Raw genomic sequence first — 22,469 nt, 5'->3', positions numbered from 1 at the left:
AGGACCAGACTCACCTACAGACCCCTTTCAGGGCTGACATTTTGTAATCCTGGGTTTTCAATAGTAGTTGATGGTTGAGGATGAAAATAACCTCTTTAATAACCAAAGATAAGAAAGAAAAATGGAGTAACATGAGTATGGACAGTTGGTACTAGATATATAGGCATGGGCCACAAATAAAAACTTAGATGAAAGATTAATAACCAGAGTGCTGATCCTAGGAGATGTAAGAAAATTCTCACTACAGTCTTGTTCATGGACTTAATAAAGATGTGACTTTGGATAAGTTATGGTTCCCTTACTGAAATTAACTAAAATTTTATGGTCCTGTATAATGGTCAGATGATAAAACAGTCACCTGTGTGCAAAGCAGTTTCTAAAATCAGGGACAGCAGGCTGCCCATTTGCTCAGTTTTGTAGGATTTTTAATTGCAGGAAACAACAGCCAAAATCTCTTTTATTATATGCCTAAGAGACAAAACAAGGGTTTAAGCCAAGAAATGAAGCCAAAATCTATCCCCAGTCACACATGTGCAACTTCTGACTATGCAACATACCATCACACTGTTGTAACTGACATGTTTGAAAAAGCAACTGAGAATACATAGGGTGGAATGTATCTCCCCACAGTATGTAAAGCACTTTAACTGTTCTGAGTAAGATTGCCAGCGCCTAAACCAATTCTGTGCAGTCAAGAGAAGGAGAGGGAAAGAGGGAAATTTGATAGAGGGGAGCAGAGGGAAGACAGAAAGAAGAGGGGTTATTAGAAGACCAGAAACACTACTTCTCCCTCAGAATTACTACCTTCCTCATTTAGGTCATTTATATGGCAGGCATTTGCATCTCACTGATACATGTGAAGGAGAAAAATCAAGCATTTTCTACAGGCTCAAATGGAGAGGTTTAGGGAGCAGAAGAATGAGACCTGTTTTTCATAAACTGCAGACGGTTTAGAGTCAGCCTTCTTGGGTTTAATATGGCTATGAAGCCCTGAGCAAATTATTATCTCTAAGCTTTATTTTTCTCATCTGTAAAATGGAACTAATAGTAGTTTAAATGTTTTAGGGTGATTTTAAAGACTGAATGACATAATTCATTTAAAGTTATTATAACAGTGCTTGGAACATAAGCACAATAGTTTAAGTATTAACTGTCATTATCACCATCATTGATATTACATGAATTAGAACAGTGCATGGCCTATAGAAAATGCTTTATATCTCTTAGCTATTACAGCCACCAGTGATTCCAGTGGCTTCCACTGTCTTTGTAATTATTAGAACACTCAAATGGAAGATTAGAGTCCAGTTTTCTAGTTAGACCTATACATTATGTATAAAACACTACAAATAAGTCAACACTGCAAATCTTTCTGATGCTTAATATTTGGGAGTCTATGAAGCCTTTTTTCAATGAGAAATGTGTGAATTTCTGCTATTTTCCACTTTGACTGTACTAAAAAATATTCCTAAGCAGGTAGGAGGGTGCTGAATTGCTTTCAAGCATTTCTTTGTGGCTGTGAACATTTGAGATTTAGAAAACACATAAATATACTTTATAGCATAAAAACTTGGCAATGAAATAGGCTGTTTTTCTAAGAATCATTACTGTTTCCTGTAAGCTGCACTATGTAGAAAGGCCTGGAATGCAACTCTTTTGCTGGGATATATAGGAAGAGACCATGTTTGCTGAGCTGAGAGGATTCATCTGTGGAAGATGAAGTGTGACAGGGTGGGCCCAGAACCCCAGAGAGGTCCTCCCAAGGCCATGAGTATCCCTGCTGCCAAGTTCCAGTTGCCCCTGCCAGTGGTGACTCATCATGCTTAATAGGCCTGACCAAATTATCTTCTCTCCGTGGGTCTTACCATAGCAGAAAGTGCACCGCTGGAGTCTCTCTAATGCTGGTATGTAGTCGGCCCCGGAGGGAACCACTATTACTTGAAATGTGCCAGTGTCGTCAATCTAAAAGAAGCAGAAGCAACAGAAAGAACTTAGTGGGTAGGGCTGCAAGAACCTCTTAGGACTACATAGAGAACTGACATCTGGAGAGAGTAACACTGCTCCTTCTAAGAAGGTACGGGGGAGGCACAGCATGTAAGCATGGCTATGAGCTCTGGGTTTAAACCTTGACTCTCAATTTAACTATATGACAAGTTATTTTCCATGTTTCTTCATCTGTAAAATAAGAGTACTACTACCTCCTAACAGGACTACTGTGAGCATTAAATGGGTTCATATTTGTAAAGCGCTTGCACAGACAGTACAGTGTGGGTGGTTAATGATCACAAAACATTTTCATATCTATTACTGCGCAATACAGTGAGTTATTATGCTCATCATCCCCATTTTACAGATGGGGAAACTGAAGCTCAATGAAACGTTAAAAGGACCGATCAAAAGACACTGAAGCCATTTAAGAAAGAGTATCAGAGACCTCCTCTCCCCCACCTAAGTCTCAGAGACCCATGTAAAATCACAGGATGCCCTTTATAAACTATCTTTAGGTTTCTACTATAAACTAGGCATTGAAGCTGTCTTTGAAATACACTCAGATCTACGTCCATGCAGCTCTCTGAACAACCCCCAACCCTTTCCCAACTTGGCCCCATTGTTAGTAACCCACAGGGGGAGCTTGAGGGTAGAGAACAGGGGGAAGATGAGGCTCTGAACAAGAATTATGAGCTTCGCTAATTGACCCAGAGATCATTGATAATTAAAGAAAAACTGTAGGCATGACCTTATCTAATGCCTAAGAGATGAGTCAGATGATATTTTAGTTTTTCCCTGTGATTCTCCTGTCCTAAGCTACTGACTACCCTCTTTCTCTGGGAAGATCCCCCATCACCATAATTAATCCACAGAGGTAGAACTTCATCAGTTGTTTATATGGCGTAACTCTGTCTTCAACCAGAGCTGACTGGACTAGATATGGTGTTAAAGTACATTTGGCCTGAGGACACCTCTGTACTTTGAGTCCTCATGTAACCAACTGCAACCTAACTTAGTACGTACTAACTGAAAACCTATCTTAGGAGTTGTTTTTTTTTTTTTTTTACAAAAAACAAATAGCCAAGTCTTAGCCAATCATAGCGGCTATGCTTCAGTTAGTCACAAGTGGCCAACTGATTAGACCATGTTCAAATGAGGCAAAGCCCGAACCGTAATCAGTCAAGCTGTTTCTGTAGTTCACTTCCATTTTCATCCATAAACACTGCCTGCCACATTGTGAAGAACAGCTCTCTGAAACTCCTCTGGTTCTGAGGGCTGCTCGATTTGATGGCAGTGGTGGCCCATCTGGTGTGGCCACTGCCATGATGCTGGCTGCAGTCAGGCCCACTAGGCTTGTCCCACTCATTCAGCCTGGCAGGCTATGCTTGGCTCATGCTACCTGAGTACAATCGGGGCTGCACACTCCATGGAACCCTGGGAGCTGGGAACAGGTGGAAGCCCCACCTGCTTCTGAGTTGGCAGGGTAAGAGCCTCCTGCTCCTTGAATGCAGCTGCAGCCATCCAGCTGTGGCTCCAGACCCAGGCATCCCTGTGCTCTTGGGGGCTGGGAGTAGGCAGGGGCCCTGCCCTCCTGGGAGCAGTTGCAGCCGCCTGGCCGCGGCTGTGGGCCCAGGCATTTCTGCACTCTTGGAGACCTGGGAAACCCCTTGCCCCTACCAGCTCAGAAATGCCTGCTCCTGCTACCTAGCCTCTCTCTGCTCCAGCACCTGCTCTGATCTTGGAGCAAAGTTGAGGCTGAGCCCAGGCACTGTTGCAACCCGGCCAGGTGTGCACACACCATGGGCAGTGCTGACATGCCAGCCCCACTGCCTCAGCCCCCTCCCGAGTTTGGGTGCTAACAAGCACGAGAGGGAGTCCAAGGGGGGTGTTCAGGGCGGGCAGCTTGGTACTGGCCTGTAGGCACCCCTCAGTGCAAACAGCCTGGGCTCCAGTGGATGACAGAAGGAGGCAGACAGGCCTCTGTGTGGAAAGGGGTGGGTCCTCAGTGAAACCCGGGGGCTGGGCTGACCAAAATGGGAACTTACGGTGCTTTTTCTGGCCCATCAGTGGCCTCCCATTAATCAATCAACACACACTTCCTACCCTCTGAAACCCATAAAAACTCTGGACTCGGACAGACTCAAGGAGGCCACCAGATGACCAGCTGCAGAGAGGAGCTACCCACCCCAGGGCCTCCTCTCTGCTGAGAGCCAGACACTCATCAGGAGACCCTGTCTGCAGAGAGGAGCTACCCACTGCAGGTCTCCTCTGAGCTGTTCTGTCACTCAATAAAGCTCCTCTTCATCTTGTTCACCCTCCACTTGTCTGTGTACCTCATTCTTCCAGGATACAGGACAAAAACTCAGGACCCACTGAATGGCAGAGCTAAAACAGCTGTAACACAAACAGGGCTGAAACATGCTCCTTTTTCACCACGTTGTGGGTGACAACAAGGTGAGGAGAGAGGAGAGAAGAGAGAAGAGCTGCAGCCCTCTGGGGAGCCCAGACCTAGGAGCTCAAGTCAGGGCTGTGATACCCTCTCTGGGGGTCTGCAGTTCCTGGCATCTCCAAGCTTCCAGGTGCCACCATGTTCCCCAGTGCCAGCTGTGGAAGCTGCTTGAGGTACACCTGGTCCAGCCACAGCCTCGCAGGGAGCTGCCCTCCCTGCCACCCCACAATCACTTGCTCACACACCCCTCGCTGCTCCATGCCTGGCTTGCCCTTGGCAGGTGTGAGATTCAGGCTGGTAGCATGAGCCAAGCACAGCCTGCCAGGCTGAATGGGTGGAACAAGCCTAGTGGGCCTGAGTAAAAACTTGGGCAAAGGCACCACTGGCCACAGAGGTTTCCAGCTGGTGGAGCAACACCCCAAAGATCCCATGACAGATTTACAAATAGCTCTTAGTGCAAATAAACTTTGCAAAATTTAACTTGCCTAAAGTTTTTAACACTTTGGTATCACAAATGGGATCCAAAGTAGACTTCCAGTGACTCCCAGGCGCACCAAGTGACCAGGTAAATATACCTGCCTGGTCCATTGTGCCCATTGATCTCTCACAGCAACTGGGATCATGGGTGAGTTCTCTTTGATTCAAGCTCCACGAACTTGTGTTTTGAGCTCTTCAAGTTTATTTGAGTAATTTTTATATTGGCTGGGTCCAAGATCAGATTGGATCCTGTAATTAATAGGATTGCATCCAATTAGAGGCCTCAGATGTCTGACTGGGTCAGGCAGAAGCTGGACTGGGTCCAGTAGGTTGGTAAGATTAAGGAAGACAGAGAAGAGTGGGTTCATCTGGATTCAACAAGTCTTCTATCTTGGAACCTATTCTCTTCTAGAGAAATGGGTGAACCTTACCAAAAATAAGAGTTACAATGGCCACCGTGGGAAAGATTTAACCCAAACAAAATTGCTTATCTATGAGGCACTTTGGAGGGTAAAAAGGGGATCCTGGACACCTCAGGAACAATGGGCTATATTACTCATTACTAGCCATTATTCTGGAGCTCGCAAGATACATAACTTCCCCAATTTACTCCTACAGATAACATCACTACTGTAGAACCTATGATTGGCCCTTTGAGATGTCTTCAGGTTGTTTTGCATTTCTGATAACTAATGGCTTCACCTGAACCCACCAACCACTCCTGTGGCCCCACCCAGAAGTGACTCAGAGTGTATGAAGACCATTTTCCACACCCCTATGATGGCATTTCCAACCAATCTGCAGCAAGTGCCATTGCCTAACCACTCCTCTTCCCCCAAACTATCCTTGAAAAGCCCTAGCCTCCAAATTCTCAGGGAGACTGATTTGAGTAATAATAAAACCCCGGTCTCTTGTTCAGCTGGCTCTGCATTAATTAAGCTCTTTCTCTACTGCAATTCCTCATCTTGCTAAGCCAGCTCTATGTGGGCAGTAGGCAAAATGAACCTACTGGAACGTTACATGAGCACAGGGTAAAAGCAGAGGCTGCTTATCTGGACTTAGGACCAGAGGACACCTGGGCTCCAGATACTTATAAATTCTACTTAGGATGTGTGTATATGGGTATACCTAAGCTAACTTAAATTGGTTTTTGTGATCTGTAAACAAAGTAGTCTTGACTATACACCAGGAGAGTTAGTCTGCATTATTAATAGCTATTAAGAGGTGTCTCTTTGCAATGTTTTAAGTGAATCATGCCTTCACTCCATCTGGATTGTGGTAAATGACTGGAAACCAAACCCAGTGTCAGTTCAGACAGCATAGCTCAGACTAGCTGGGAAGGGCCAAGAGCTTTCTTATTGCCAACGATCAGGATCCAGGGGGAAAAAAAAATCACGGAACATTTGATCTAGAAGAAATCAGGAATGATGTCATCTATTGCAACCATTTAAAGATGAGCCAAGTGAGCCTCAGAAGGGGTGGATTATGGAAGGCTCCGATTTCAGTTTTGCTCTCCCCAAACAAGGGCTACCTTCCATCTTCTGTATTAGCTACCTTTATGATTAGAGTTTTTTATCAGTGGGTCTCTAAGTTAATTTAGAGCAGTGTTTCTCAAGACATTGCCCAAACATTGCTGCCATTTGCTAACTAGTCTTCTATTCTACATGTTCTACATGTCTACAACATGACCACTTCCATATTTCTGGTGTTGGTCGCTGCTGATAATTTAGGCTCACATTTAATCACGTATCAACACATTGGTGTCAACTTAGAGCAACATCAACCTTCTCATTGATTCTAGTGAGTTGTTTTATGGGGAGAGTCCACAGGGGGTCTGCACTCTCACCCAATACCTCCCCACTTCCCCCAACCTTTCCCCCTTGACCAAGTAATCTTTCAGTCAATAAAGTCTGGAAGATGTAGTTTTAGAGTTCATTCATCCTACCACATATCACTGGAATAAGTATAGTTAGCATATTACAGAAAAATTCCTTAAACTGAATGTGGGCTAAAGATTTAAAATAAAATGGTCCTATTATTTATGTTTCTTATTGCTCACTCTCCTGTGGATTCAAAGAAGCACCAGCTTGGATGAAAGCACAGCTATTACATTCACAGATGGGAGGTTTGGGGCATTTAGCAAATGGTTCTGAATGATACCCTACTCTTTCTTCTCTAAACATTATGGGGCATGTCTAAACATCTAAGAAAAAATACAATGAATATTATGAATAATTCTCTTCTAGACAATTATATATAAACAAATAAAAATTATCTTCAAAATAAAAAGGTTGGGTGCCAAAATTCTTGTTTCCCATGAGAAGTCTCCCCCCATTTCAACTCTGTCTCCAATCATGAGAATCATCTATAATGTCAAAGACTACACTTAATTTTCCTCTTAGCTGCGACGCCACACAGCAGTGTAAAATAAAAAGCCAGGCTAGCTAAAAGACATATTTCTTATCAAAATATTGGAAAGGGAGATTCACCCTAGATTAGAAGCCTCAATGTGCAGCACGTAAAATTTTATCAGAAGAAGCAATTGCTAAACAAATCTAAAGGCAAATTCCTAGGGACAAAATAAGCAAACAAACAAAAAACACGTTTTTCCATTAAAAAATGGTCCTCCATTTGTGAAGGAAGGCACAGCTTGCCACTCAACTTCATACTATCATGAAAAACTTCCAAGACGGTGATCACAGTCCATTTGCTAAGAAACAGGGAAATCAGTACATGCTGTCAGAGCGGGTGCTTCTGAGTCCCAACACACATGGCTGCACAGGTACCAAATTTCATGCTGGACTACTTAACTCCCAGATGGATCAAGATTTAGAAAAGCCTTGGTAGGTATGAAACAAACTAGGGTTTTAAAATGTGGACCCACAATAAAAATGCATTGTATCATGAGACTTTCAAGTTCTGTTCTTAAAAAATAATGGACAACAGTTTAAATGTAGGTAAAGCACAATGGAAGAGAATGGATAAAAGAAAGGCGGCGGCAAATAGAGGTAGTAATGTAATTTCTCTTCTGTAAATCAGACATTGGGTTCTAACCAAGTTGCATATATGGCTCTGTTTTGAGCCCTTCCAGACAACCCTGCTTGGTTTCATCTTCCAACATCAGGGTGGGCCTTTTGGTTTTCCAGTTTGCTCCTGTATCCTCAGACCCTAGGACAGTACCTGGTGTATAAAATGAGGCACTCACTAAACATCTGTTGGATGAAACTTGGGAGCAATTCTGACTTCATCTCTGACTCCATAGCAAGTCTGAGTTCCTGAGCTTGTTAAAAAGCAATGTGGTCCTTATTGTGTTTATCATCTCTGAATCTGACTTGCTGATATCTGAATGAGAAGAGGTACCTCTCCACGAGAAACACATCACTGGGGTTTCCTTTAACCAACCTACATCCCAGCATTAGGCATCTCACACATTATTAAACTTTTGTTCTTTCTATGCCTGTTGCAAAGAACTGCTCTTCGCTGAGCTTTTTCATTCATTCAACATTTGTTAAATATCTGATATATGGCAGGGACCAATAAACTAGAAGATCAGCAGTTACTGTTCCTATCGCCACACATCATAAATTAGGAAAAATAAACATTAATCAGATAATCACATATAAGTTGCAGTGTTGGGGGCCAATGCTGCTTACATTAATGGAGGTCATTATGAAGAATTTAAACCTTCATTGGTGCTCTTTTGAGATGAACTTCTTCAAAAAAGGAGTTAGGAGTTTCTAGAAGATTTGAGTAGAATCAAGAAACCAGATTCATCAATTTCTAGGTGAGACTGTGAACACTCAAAAGTTTAAAACACAAAGTACATTTTCAGAAGTTAAATGTTGTACACACACCTTTGAGTGGGTGAGTGGAATTGTGTCAGTTTAAGTTTATATCACAATTTGCATCAGGAGAGAAAGTTGTCTCCTTTTATGACTAAACAAAACCAAGGGATAAGGGAATTACAAGGACTATGTAACCAAAATCACTTATTGAATTTTTTAGCTACTGCTACTTCTCATAGCAACTCTATTTGCATAGCCCGGCCCCACTCTTTTCTACTTTATTGCATTTCCCTATCTGAACCTGATCCATCAGCCTTTCATTTGCATAATTCTAAGGTTAGTTCAATGATGCTACTATTAATAATAGCAGTTTCAGCTCCTTTACAACCTAGATTATTATTAAACAAATTTTTGTTCAGGATCAAGCAACTGAATGCTAATAATTAAAGCAAAAGCTATCATTCTTTTTTTTTTTTTTTTTTTTGAGACGGAGTCTCGCTCTGTCACCCAGGCTGGAGTGCAGTGGCACAATCTCGGCTCACTGCAACCTCTGCCTCCTGGGTTCAAGCGATTCTCCTGCCTCAGCCTCCTGAGTAGCTGGGATTACAGGCACACGCCACTGTGCCCGGCTAATTTTAGTATTTTTAGGAGAGACGGGGTTTCACCATGTTGGCCAGGATAGTCTCGATCTCTGGACCTCGTGATCTGCCCGCCTCAGCCTCCCAAAGTGCTGGGATTACAGGCGTGAGCCACCGCACCCAGCCAAAAGCTGTCATTCTTGATTGCTCACTATGTACTGGCACTAATGCAGTGTTGCATGAATTAATCTTCACACTAACTCCAGGAACCAGGTGCTTTCTGCTTTCCATATTTTACAGATGAGAAATATATTCCAACTCTGTTATGCTTATTTCAACACTTTCACAGAAAATTTAGAACAGTGGAAAGGGCCTCAAAAGGCCACTTTTAGCCTCTAATCTAGGAAAAATAGAAGTCACCCTCCACAGGTGAGTGACCGCCCTTACAAAAGACCTGCAGATAAAGGTAACATCTTGACTACTGGCATTAATTCATGCCCAGTAAATCAACATTGCCTTTCAAAAATTCTTTTTTAAAACCTAAAGTTTCCTACTGCTGTCACCCCTAGTTTCTCTAATAAGAGATTTTGCAAATTTGGAATTCAGCTGGCTAATTTTCTCCAGTAATACTTTTTCATACACTTGAAGACAATGATTGTGTCTTATTTTCTCTAAATAAATTTTCAAATGGCTGGCCTCTTTTTTTTTTTTTTTTTTTTTTTGAGACAGAGGCTCACTCTGTCACCCAGGCTGGAGTGCAATGGCATGATCTTGGCTCTGCCGCCTGGGTTCAGGCGATTCTCTTGTCTCAGCCTCCCCAGTAGCTGGGATTACAGGTGCCTGCCATCGCGCCCGGCTAATTTTTGTATTTTTTAGTAGAGAAGGGGTTTCACCGTGTTAGCCAGGATGGTCTCGATCTCCTGACCTTGTGATCCACCCGCCTCGGCCTCCCAAAGTGCTGGGATTACAGGCGTGAGCCACCGCTCCCGGCCCTGGACTTTTTATTTAAATTTTCCAATGCCTCTTTGCTGCTCCCTGGCCCCCCTCTTCACGGTCTCCACATGGAGAACAGAACACCATGTGGTGCCAAGAGGCCAACTGGAAGGACCCTTTGCTGGGCCCAGCAGGTCCCCAGTGATGAAGCCCTGCCACTGAGCCACTATTAACGGGATATTTTAAAGTTATCATCAGTCGTCTTAATCCCAGGGAATTTATTTAGGAATGCAACACATTTGAGATTTTACTCCTCAAGCTAAGAAGCTATAACTGCAGTGGCTTTTCCTTTATAAACTGTGGGTCGTTACATAATTAGTGAAGTTATAAAATCAGCAAATTGGCTCTCATCACACAGCAACAATTACTACCCTGACTAAGTGACATGTATGTTTACCGGCCTCCTGATTCAGTATCTTTAGATTCAGAGGCAACTCAAAGAGTAGCTTGGGGAAGCACTAGAACAGCAAATTTGGAGTAAAGTTCTGACATTGCCATTTCTTAGCTGTGGGAACCGTGAAAAGTGGCTTAACTTCTGCATGCTCAGTTTTCTCATCATCTATTTTATACATACTACTTGTGAAAATTAAACAGATAAATAATAGACATTATCCCATTTAATAGAAAGAGCTTAACATGTTCCCAGTACACAGTAAGAAATACTTATTCTACTCTGCCAATCCAGAATTTTTTAAACTTCCTAACAAACGGCCCTGATTTTGAAGGCAAGGTAGTATAGGGGCTTCTGAATACAGGCAAGATAAGTAAGAATTGTCATGTGAAAGGTTTCATCCTCATACCGCAAATGCGCGCCTGACCGAGGGCACGTTGCTGAAAGTGATCACCACGGGAATGATTTCAAGCGCGCCGAACTCCATGGCGGCCGTGGTGATGGAGTGGGCATCCGCGGACTGACCGCTGCTGAAAAATGTGGCGATTTTTCTCGTGTGCGCCCCCGGAAGCGTCCGCTTGAAGACATTCCTGGAAATAAACCGCATTGCTCTACCAATCTCCCTGCTGGCAGAGGATCTCTCATAAGGAATAGCTTCAATTTCTCTGAGAAGTTGACTCTTCTTGTAGGCGTCTGAGAAGCGCACAAGGTGCCTGGCGTGGGAGTTATAGGAGAGGATGGCGATGCGCGCTCCCACGGGGCAGCTGTTCTCCTGGACCTTAATGTCTCTCACCAGGAAAGCCATCATCTCCTTCATCCGCTCAAATTCCTGCTCAGTGACATCCCGGGAGTGGTCCAGGGCAAACACCAACTCGGTTGGGTGCACTGGGCATTCCGGTTTTCCTAAAAGACCATATCCCTTAACACATAGCATCCTTATTTAAAAAAAAAAAAAAGATACATAGAAGGCAAAGTAATTTTAAATGTTAAGCATTCAAATACTTAAAGAGAATAATTTAAGTATTAAAACAAACATGTAAAATATATTTAAATCTTGAATAATAATAGATATTATTCCAAAAGCTGAGTCTGCTCTTTTGAATCAAGCACAAAAGGAAAACATCTGGAATTCAGTTTTATTTTATATGAAATGTTAAAGTTCATTATCAAATTCCTTCTAAACAATAGAGAGCTCCTGGAAATACCCTTCACCTGCAGAGACTGGATCAAAAGTATCAAGTTTTGTTGCTGGAACTTTACTCAGTTAAACACATTTCTTTTTTTACTTAATAAGGAAATGTAATAAGAGTTAAAAAGGAAAGGCTGTGAAAGCTCTGATAATTTTAGAAAAATTGGAAGAAAACTGACATGGTTTACAGAGCAAAGAATGAGACGCAAAGAGATTAGGCAATACAGGGTAGAGTTTAGCGCCCTGGCCCAATCACTAACCAGCCATGTGACCCTGTCTGAATTACTCATCCTGTCTGTGCCTCAGTTTCTTCATCTGTAAAATGTGAGTCATAATATCACCTGCTACATAGGCCTGAGGTGAGCATTAAATGAATCAGCACAGGTAAAGTACTTAGAATAACAGAACCTGGCACATAGTAGGTGCTCAATAAATGTCAACCATTGCTGTTATAATTATCATTCCAGACTTTTTCATTGTGAGAAATACATCACTAAAAGGAGACTGAGGAAAGCTTTAACAGATACATTTTTGTTTAACAGTTACAAATGCAAGTTTACTCAATAAATATGCCTTATTACTTAGAGAAACTGATTATGGTTGGTAAACTCTACTATAAGTGTTAATTGCATATTTCTACATCCATACTCATTGGTTCCAAATCATTCTAATTTTGGTACTTTGCACTTGTCACAGTTGACAAGTTATTTTTGATTATCTGATTAATGTTCATTTATCCTAGTTTATGATGCATGGATAGGAACAGTGTCTGCTGATCTTCTAAGTTATTAGTCCCTGCCATATATCAGATATCTAACAAGTGCTGAATGAATGAAAAAGAGCTCAACAAAGAGCAGTTCTTCGCAACAGGTATAGAAATAACAAAAGTTTAATAATACGTGAGATGCCTACTGCTGGGATTTGGTTGGTAAAAGGACACCCCAGTGATGTGTTTCTCTTGGAGAGGTGCCTCCTCTCATTCAGATATCAGCAAGTCAGATTCAGAGATAATAAACACAGCAAAGACTATCTTGCTTTACAACAAGCTCAGGAACTCAGACTTGCTGGGGCTCACATAGGCTGGCAAGGAGACATCCCTCTGCCATGGGCCAACTGGGCCTTGCCCACCTTAGTGCTAAACTATGACCTCCTCCCATCCTTGACTCCACGTCCTTCAAAGGCAAAAGAAGTACCAGTGAGAATAAATGTCCAAACCCAAATCAAACTGTTCATCTCGATGGAGACAGGAAATCATGTATTAGTCTCTAAGTCTAAATTACTGGGCTGAACAGATTTTTATAAATTGAGGTGTCACTTTTATCATTTAAAAAAGTCAGTAGAACTAAACATGAAAGCGATTCTTCTGATTTTTTGGGGGGTGGTTATTTGCACATGGAAACAACAATAAAAATGCTTCAGATACAATTTAGAGAGAAGGGTGGATGAAGGTTCACAGCACTGGCTGAAGATATGAAAAAAAATTCAAGTTTTTAGGGGAAAAACCTAAGGACTAATTCAGCTTCCAAAACACAAGCCCTAAAAACCCAGCAAGCTGCCAGGAGTCCCAAGGATTCTGAAGAAGCCTTCAGAATGCTGGATGGCAGTGGTACCTAGGAGGCCCTCCTCAAAAAGGGAAGGATTGCCACGTGTGGTTCCCCAACTAACATGGCTCTGTGACCTCACACTATGTACTGAGGACTGCTACTTGCCACAGAGGAGGTGAAAAAAAGAACAGGGAGGCAAGGATCAGCCCAAACCAGTGCCATGTAACCTAAACACAACACTGATGGTCCTTATCCAGGTCGCCACCGTATTTGCCTGAATACTACAGTCCTCTCTAAACTAGGCCTTTGGCTTTGACATTTCCTACCCTTCACCCTTGCCACAATCCACTCTCCCCATAGCAGCCCAAGTAATATTTTAAAATCAGATCATCCTCCTCCCCTAGGTACTTTCAACATACTCTTTAATACCCTCCCCATCACAACTCAAATAAAATCCAGCCTCCTTATAATGTGCAAAGCTCAGCTTGCTCTGGCCTCTGCCTATTCCCCATGTTTTTATGCACTACTCTCCCCCTCCCTATGTCTCAACCTTGTTGGGCTCCATCAGTTCCTAGGAAATGCCCAGGTCTGTTCTGTTTCATGGCCTTTGCACTTAAAGTTCCCTATGCCCAGCTCTTGAAAGATGGCTCCTTTGGATTTTTGTTTGAGACGGAGTCTCACACTATCACCCGGGCTGGAATGCAGTGGTGTGATCTCGGCTCACTGCAACCTCTGCCTCCCAGGTTCAGGCGATTCTCCTGCCTCAGCCTCCCAAGCAGCTGGGATTACAGGTGTGTGCCACCACGCCCAGCTAATTTTTTGTATTTTTAGTAGAGACAGGGTTTCTCTATGTTGGCCAGGCTGGTCTCAAACTCCTGACCTTGTGATCCGCCTGCCTCGGGCTCCCAAGTGCTGGGATTACAGGCGTGAGCCACCGCGCCCAGCCAAAAGACAGCTCCTTTGTGTTCTTCAGTCTAAACTTTAATTTCACTGCCCCCAAAAAGAGCCCTCTGTCCAAAAACATCTCCCCCCTTACATTATCCCAGGACACAGCATCCTATGCTTTATCTCTTTCTTTTTATTTTTTATTTTATTATTATTATACTTTAAGTTTTAGGGTACATGTGCACAATGTGCAGGTTATCTCTTTCAAATAGCACCTAATGTGCTGGGCTTCCCTTTGTTTATTTGTTTGTGATCTGGATCCTCCATAAGAATGGAAGTTTCTGAGCACAGGAAGCAGATTCATTATTCAACTCTGTATCCCTAATGCCTACTACACATACTGGCACTTACTAGGCTTTCAACAAATATTATTAAATGCATGGATAAGCAATCAGAGGACATGGGTTTGTGGGCTTATACAAAAAGTAAAAGTGTATAAATGTATAAGAGGGTGATAAGTTTACACAAAAACATCATGTAAGAAGCATTTGTAAGATACCTGAAAACTAGCACTGAAAAATATGAAGCCAACTTGATAATTAACATTAGGCATGAGCTCCATGGATTCTGGCATTATCTGAGTTGCACATTCCACTTACTTGCTATCTGATCATCCCCGCTTTTATTCTGCCTTCTGCCTCTTAATCCCTAATTAACCACTGGATGACAGAGATGATATGACACAGGGAGAAAATGAAGGGAGTAAGCAATACTATTTTTGGCCAGGCACAGTGGCTCACACCTGTAATCCCAGCACTTTGAGATGCCAAAGCAGGTGGATCACTTGAGCCCAGGAGTTCAGGACCAGCCTGGGCAACATGGCAAAACCCTGCCTCTTCAAAAAATACAAAAATTAGTCAAGCATGATGGCATGTGCCTGTAGTCCCAGCTACTCCGGAGGTTGAAGTGGAAGGATCACTTGAGCCCAGAAGGTCAAGACTGCAATGAACAGTGATCAGCCTATGTGACAGAGCAAGACCCTGTCTAAAAAAAACCCAAACATATTTTTAAAACCTTTAAAAGCAAGGTGAATGGTGATGTTAGTCATCAAGATATTAATATCTTAATGATTTTTTATTAATAAAAAAGCAAATCGCTTGGTTGAGAAGCTCAGCTACAACTGAGTGATTTATTGGAGGCAAGACTCTGCTACCAGTATGAGGCAGTAGCAAGGAAAGCCCAGATAAAATTTGTGTCATTTGGAAGCCAATACATTGCTCTAACTCATCTTTCCAGATGTATGACATTTTAGAGCTTGATTAAAGCATGCTGTAAATAAAGATTACTCACCATGCCTGCCAGCTGGGGAAGAAGAACAAAGGAGATTGGATTATTATTTGGTAGGAGAAGAGAGTTCTGTATCGTGCAGGAAAGAAAGGTTCTATCCTGTCTGCTTTTTGTAGATGACTCAAAAATCAAGGCAACAGAGTTTGGAGAAAATGCAGACAGAGTCTAACATCTTGGTAAAAGCACTATTCTTTCCAAAGGGAAGAGGATGTGAGAAATGGGACAACATACAGCCATAAATCAGCGGCCTGCAGCCGGCTGTCAAGAAACAAAGACTTTTTGCCTGGGAGGGAAAATGACATTGCAGGGAGGTGCGCTGAATTTGGAAAGCTGAAAGATCCAACCTCTCTTTACTCTAAATTTTTCCCATGTAGATATCTATAACTATCATTTATATATATATACACACATACACACAAATGTGTCTATATCTTTGTATAGTATACATGTATATACTATATGTATATTATATGCATATTTATATGTTATGTAAGTATCAGAGGCGGATTTACTCTGAATTAAATGAACACTTGCTTTAGACCTGTACTGTTCAACATGGCAGCCACAAGCCACATGCAGCTATTAAAATTAATTAGAATTAAATAAAAATTCAGCTTCTCAGTTGCACTAGCCACATTTGAAATGCTCAAAGCCACATGTGTCTTGTGGCTACTGTACTGGACATCACAGGGAAACACTTCCATCACTGCAGAAACTTCTATTGGACAATGCTGCTTTAGACTTCTCTCTTGCAGGGGTCCCCTTGCAATGCCTTTCCTGGCAGGAACCCTAGCCATGTTGTTCGCACAATCACATACTCTTATAAAATAAAATATGCAAAAGTTAATGGTTATGATTTCTTTTTTGTTCTAAATAACACTTACTTTTGAAATACCTTTGCACCCACTTTTAGATTTGCGATTTTTTATGGAGTCCCTTAAATTTTAAAAGATCAGGTCTCAATATACTTGGATTTGCCCTTGAGTCATTACAATTTACATGGTTCCTATGTCATAAAACCCACTGCACTAATTGAGCCCCAAAACAACCCATCTTCATGACTCAATGGATATATGTGTTTTGATTCCCATCATGGTTCTATTCTGCTACAAAAAGACAGAGTTCCAATAGACACTGCATTCAAAGCTTTTAAATGTCTATCTTTGAGACCAATGTTCTCTACAGAAATAGGCTCTAATTTATTTTTCTTCCCCCAAAATATCTGGAGGAAACTTTTGGCTCCTCTTTTCTGTCATATTGTTATTTGGAAAGTCATTACGCATTTGTAGATGAACACTGAAGAGTCAACTCTCTCCTAATCTTGCACATGATTTTTTTTTGATGGTATCAACACATATTTTGATAGAACAGGCTGTTAGAAAGGTTTAAAACAAATTCTAATCAGCATTTGCCAAATCAAAATGTCATTTTGATTTTAAAATTTTGAGAAAGAAAAAATATTGGCAGAATGAGTATTACTATGAATTTTTAAAGCAAATCAATCAGTCCAACAAAAAATAATCAAACATATCTTCCCGGGAAAGGAATAACAAACAATAAACCAAAGTCAGGACTCGCACCCACCAGGACACCCTATTATCACGGCTGCTTCTTTCATGCCAGGTGAATTCAATTCTGTCAGTTACTGTCAGGCGTTAATAATCATCTTTTAAAAAGTTCCATGGGACTCTCAAGTGATTGATTTCACTATTAGGTGAATTCAGACATCAAATCTCAATTTTCTTTAGATTAAAAGCACTCAATAGATTATTTCTTACTGCTTGACATGGGTTTCAATAGACATGATAGCAACCAGAGAGGGAGTTAAAAGTCACCAGTCTATGCTGACTCAAAAATACATGCGTTGACATCTCCAATTTTAAGAAATTGGATGGTGAATTCAATTCTGAGTGTAGAGTTCTCTGCTTTTCTTGTATGAATGCTGACAATTTGGGTGATCATTTTAAGCAGGGTACTTACGACTGCGGTCTCGCACATACTGAATGAGCTCGCATGTCTGCAGTTCGAAAATAAAACAGAAACAATTAAACAACAAACTGCTAGGCCCTGAAGTTTAAAAATAAGTAAATTTAATTGAGCACTCAGAGCACTCTGTCGTAGTCGGGAGATACGTACAGAAAATGAAGCCAAGCCTTTGGCTCCTTTCACACCCTAGGAAAACAAACAAAACATTGTTTTAATGCCTCTAGACATACACATCAGTAGCCAGTGTGCACCAACATTGCCCTCAGAAAGTGATAACTTTTAAAAGTTTTATTCTCATTAAATTGTAAGGGGCAAAAAAGAATGCAGGTAGGTACTCATTACCTAATTAACAGTAACATTCTGGAAAGAACAAACTTTAAGCAGCAAGCTTGGTGCACACAAGCCTTGAGAGGCCGCTTTCCTCCGGGTCCATCTCTGGGTAACAAGCATTGTCCAGAATTACCAGGATGGAGCTGACAACCTGACACTTGCCGCAGAGCTCTGGAGCACGCTTACGCCTCAGGACTAGCTAAAGTGAGCCACACATGTGCAGTTGCCCTCTTTCATAGCAGAAGTTTCAAGGTCTTCAACCCCCATTCTTTGACTGAGCCACTGAACAGCAGCCAGAGCTGAACCTTAATCTGTTCCTATCATTTGTTAGCTGACAAAAGGATCGGACTCAATTGAACATCTGGAAAGGTTATCTCAACTACCTTCCCAAAACAAAAAATACACACACACACACACACACACACACACACACATATATATATATATATATAATCTGTCAGAGTTTGGGATAGAAGAACAAATGGAACTGGTTTTAATCTCATGTGTTCAATCCCATCTTCAGAAGAAGAGTCTGGCTTCTTTCAAAGAGAGACACCCAAGAAAAAAATGCAACAGAGCCCCCCCTGACCTCCTGAAGCAAATAAGTTCCATGTGAATGCAACATTCATCACAGTCACTATTTATTTCCTTTCACTTCCATTCATCCAATGATCATTTATTACATATAGAAAGATTGCACAGATACAGAATATGATAATTGAGAAATACCATTTTAGTCTAAATACTTTTGGTTTCCTCCTTCAATTTCCCCTCTCTCTCAAGAGATGTGTTTAATCAGTATTTTCTCCCCCCATAAAGGTGGGAAAAAAGTGGCCAAGAAGCAGAGACAGAAGGCATGCACATTTGGACAATGAAGATTTCATGCACTGACTTTTTTTTTTTTAATGGAAAAGGACCTGCTGTGGTTTATAGTTTTTCTACTTACCTTACGTCCAGGAGGTCCTGGTTCCCCAGGGGATCCCATCTCTCCTGGAAGCCCAGCAGATATCTCAAAGGAGAATTTATTTTAAAATTGTATTTATACATGTATGTATGTGTGTGTGTAAATTCAAATTTAAAAAAATTAAAATTCAAAGGTGAAAATTCAAAAGTGAAAATTTCACTTTTATTTTAGAAAATTGAGAGTTTTCCAAAAAACATAAAGAAGGAAAAAATATTCCCAGCAATCCCTTCTTCCCCAAATAATCCTCATTAACATTTTGATGTCTTTTCTTATTTTTTATGGTATTAAGACATATATTCCTTTTTAAAACTCATTTGAATCATACTTTTCTCTGTTACCTTTTAAACTAAATATATCTCTGGACATTTTCAGTTAGTAAACATTATTTGGCAAAATCATTTTTCACAGCTGCATAGTATCCCATCACGTGGTTGTACCATGATTTAGTTAGTCCCTTACTGTTTGTTGTTGTAACAGGCAATAGGTAATTTAGTTAGTCCCTTACTGTTTGTTGCTGCAATAGGCAACAGGTAATAGGACCCCTACTCACCAGGACACCCTATTATCACAGCTGCTTCTTCCATACCAGGTGAATTCAATTCTGTCAGTTACTGTCAGGCATTAATAATCATCTTTTTAAAAGTTCCGTGTGACTCTCAAGTGATTGATTTCACTATTAGGTGATGCTATTATAAGGCAATGCTATTATAAAGTTATATGCATAATTCTGATTATTTCCTTAGGGAAGATTGCTAGGACTAGAATTGCTGGTCAAAGGAAAACTTTTTATCTAAATGGAGTGGTAGGTAACTAAACTGAAAAAACAAAAAGCAAAAAGTCTAGAAAAACAAAATTGAAATACAAAAACTTTTAAAACAACAGAAACACAATCATTATTTGGAAATATTGTAATGAAATGGGGAATAACAGCAACAAAAACAGTTGTTATCTGCTTACTAGATGTCAGAAATATTTTCATGTGCATTCAACATAAGTTTATCATAAAGTTAGGACTTAGTTTAAAAATTGGAATATTACTTTCTTCATTCAAAATGCCACAGGATTTACAACATTTACAGGAATAAAAAATGGAGTTTAAAATCAACTTAATTTGTAAAAGCATTACCTATAAAACAGTAAATAATGATTGATATCCTTTGGGCATTCCAATGATATTGACAGCATGCTTGGTTGAGTGAAAAATAAAATATTTTTATTTAGAAGATAAAGGTTAACCTCCAAGGAGAAAATAGCAGATTGAGTACATATATTTACTTTCATTCCTTTCCAATATCTTACTAAAATGACAGTAAGTAGATTATTTTAAAGGCAAAAAACAATGGTGGGGAGAATGAAAAAGGAGATGAAAGCCATAAAATGTGAATCTGGAAAGCAAATGTGTAAGTGTTAAATGACTGAACAGACCTGAGAAAGTTGAATCCTAAGCCAGCAGCAGGGAAAGCCAAGAACCAATGTGTTTTATATCATACGTCCCAGAAGGCTGAGGATTTGGCAGCACCGGGAACCTCCAGAAGTGGAGGCGAGGGAAAAAGGTGAAGTAAAAATGTTTAGTTGAAAATCATTTTAGGAATCTCCAAATCTCCTCTCTATTCTCAAGGGTTGGGTGAATGTCCCTTTTCCCACCCTAGCAACAAAGAGAGGTAAAACCAAGGTGGGACTCCAGGCTGAGTTGAGGACCTACAGTATCTGAGACAGGGAGAGTAAATGAGGGTATGTACAGTAAATGTGTGAGTCTCCAGCTCTCTTTTTCTATATGGCTCCTAGAAAGCTGGCAGCCAGACCTTTACTCTCCAGGTAGGAAACTGTAAGAAGTTTTTTCAGGAGAACTTCACTAGACAAAGAAGAAAGACCAAAAGATATTGATTTCAGAGGTTTGCTAAACAAAGAATTTAGCTAGATCACTCTCTTTGGGAAACCGGTAGTTGACAATCCCCACTCATGTTCTCAGAGCTTCCAATCAGTCGTTTTTTTGTGTTTTTTTTTTTTTTGAGACAGGATCTCAGTCTCACCCAGGCTCGAATGCAGTGTTGCAATCTTAGCTCAGTGCAGCCAAGACTTCCTGGGTTCAGGTGATCCTCACACCTCAGCCCCCTGGTAGCTGGGGCTACAGGTACATGCCACCACGCGTGGCTGATTTTTGTATTTTTTGTAGAGACGGGGTTTTGCCATGTTGCCCAGGCTGGTCTCAAACTGCTGGGCTGAAGCAATCTGCCTGCTTAGGCCTCCCAGAGTGCTGGGATGATAGGCATGAGCCACCGCACCTGATCCCAATCAGTCTTTTTGTCTTCAATTCTTAAATATGAAGAAATAGCTCATTCCTGAAAAATCTGAGTAATAGAGTTCAAAACAGAAAGGAAAATAAAATGCAGGAAACAGACTATGTTGGGCAAAAAAAGACAAAAATATTTATATTCTCAGAAAGGTAAGAGAAGATATTTTAATCATGAAACAAAAACAGTATGCTATAAAAAGGAACATTCAGAGAACAAGAACAAGCTCTTGAAAATTCAAGGATGAAACACTGTAAGATAAACTCAACGAACTCTCCCAGAAAGTAGAGCAAAAAGACAAAAAGCCGGACGACAGAACAGAAAAAATAAGAAAATTAATACTAATACACCCAATAATAGGTATTTTATAAATAGGGAATAGAGAATATAAAGGGCAAGAAATCATCAAAATAATTGACCAACACTTCTTTGGAGGACACATATTTCCAGGCTCCTAGTGCCTATGAAGGACCTACCTAATGCCCAGGAAAATGGATAAAAATGGACATCAACTCATAAAACCCAGGAAATATCAAAACACTGCAGACAGAGAAATTATGCAATAAGGTGCCAGAGAGAGAACACTGGCCACATCAGGAATCAGAATGGCTTTGGGCTTCCCCAAGTAACAAAAGAAGTTAGAAATAATGGAGGAATGAGTGCCTTCAAAATTCTGAGAAATTAATTCCAACCCAGAACTGTATACCAGCCAAAATATCCAATCACATCTCAAGGTACTACAAATCCCTTTCAGATGTTAGCTGTTTCAAAAACTATACCTTTCATTCACCCCTTCTTAGCAGGCTACTGGATGAGTTTTCCATGAAACAAGGGAGAAATCCAACAAGAGGAGTCTGAGAATAAGAATGAGAAGCAGAGATCCAACGCAGAAGAGAGGCAAAGGGAAGGGTGAAGGTGAAGGACGATTGCAGTATGGCAGCTGGGCACCAGCCACAGACGAACCTCCATCAGGTGGGTCAGGTTGGAAGGCTCTGGGTTGGGATTAAGTTGGAGAGAACACTTGCCTCATCTAAATGTTTTCAGACAGGATTTAGATAAGGGAAAATCAAGAAAGGTACATCAGCAACTTTTATAGCAGGAGGAATCAGTTCATAATGCTTAAAATTTATAAATCAAAAAAGTAAGAATGTATGATATTTAGAGGCATATTGTCAATTCTGAAACAAATCAGTTCAGAAGTGACAGCTGTTGTTTCTGGGGAGAAGGAAATGGGAGTGAGTGAAGGGGTGAAGGATTTTTTTTTTTTTTAA

The 22,469-nt window shown here is 41.0% G+C and overlaps 1 protein-coding gene across 1 annotated transcript in view; it reads right to left on the bottom strand.

Annotated features, from left to right (window-relative positions):
* The window catches only part of LOC101152234 (collagen alpha-6(VI) chain), a 155,867-nt gene that overhangs the window by 16,484 nt on the left and 116,914 nt on the right, over window positions 1-22,469 (bottom strand). Inside the window, exons 29-34 of the mRNA XM_063704177.1 lie at window positions 18,890-18,952; window positions 17,764-17,799; window positions 17,608-17,644; window positions 15,631-15,642; window positions 11,072-11,565; window positions 1,866-1,962 (exon numbers count right to left, since the gene is read on the bottom strand). Of these exons, the coding sequence (XP_063560247.1) occupies window positions 1,866-1,962; window positions 11,072-11,565; window positions 15,631-15,642; window positions 17,608-17,644; window positions 17,764-17,799; window positions 18,890-18,952 (739 nt within the window). The remainder of the gene's footprint in view (window positions 1-1,865; window positions 1,963-11,071; window positions 11,566-15,630; window positions 15,643-17,607; window positions 17,645-17,763; window positions 17,800-18,889; window positions 18,953-22,469) is intronic.

The sequence above is a fragment of the Gorilla gorilla genome, chromosome 2 (genome assembly GCF_029281585.2).
Source record: "Gorilla gorilla gorilla isolate KB3781 chromosome 2, NHGRI_mGorGor1-v2.1_pri, whole genome shotgun sequence".
Classification (NCBI taxonomy): Eukaryota; Metazoa; Chordata; class Mammalia; order Primates; family Hominidae; genus Gorilla; species Gorilla gorilla.
This window is presented reverse-complemented; position numbering and strand designations above follow the sequence as displayed.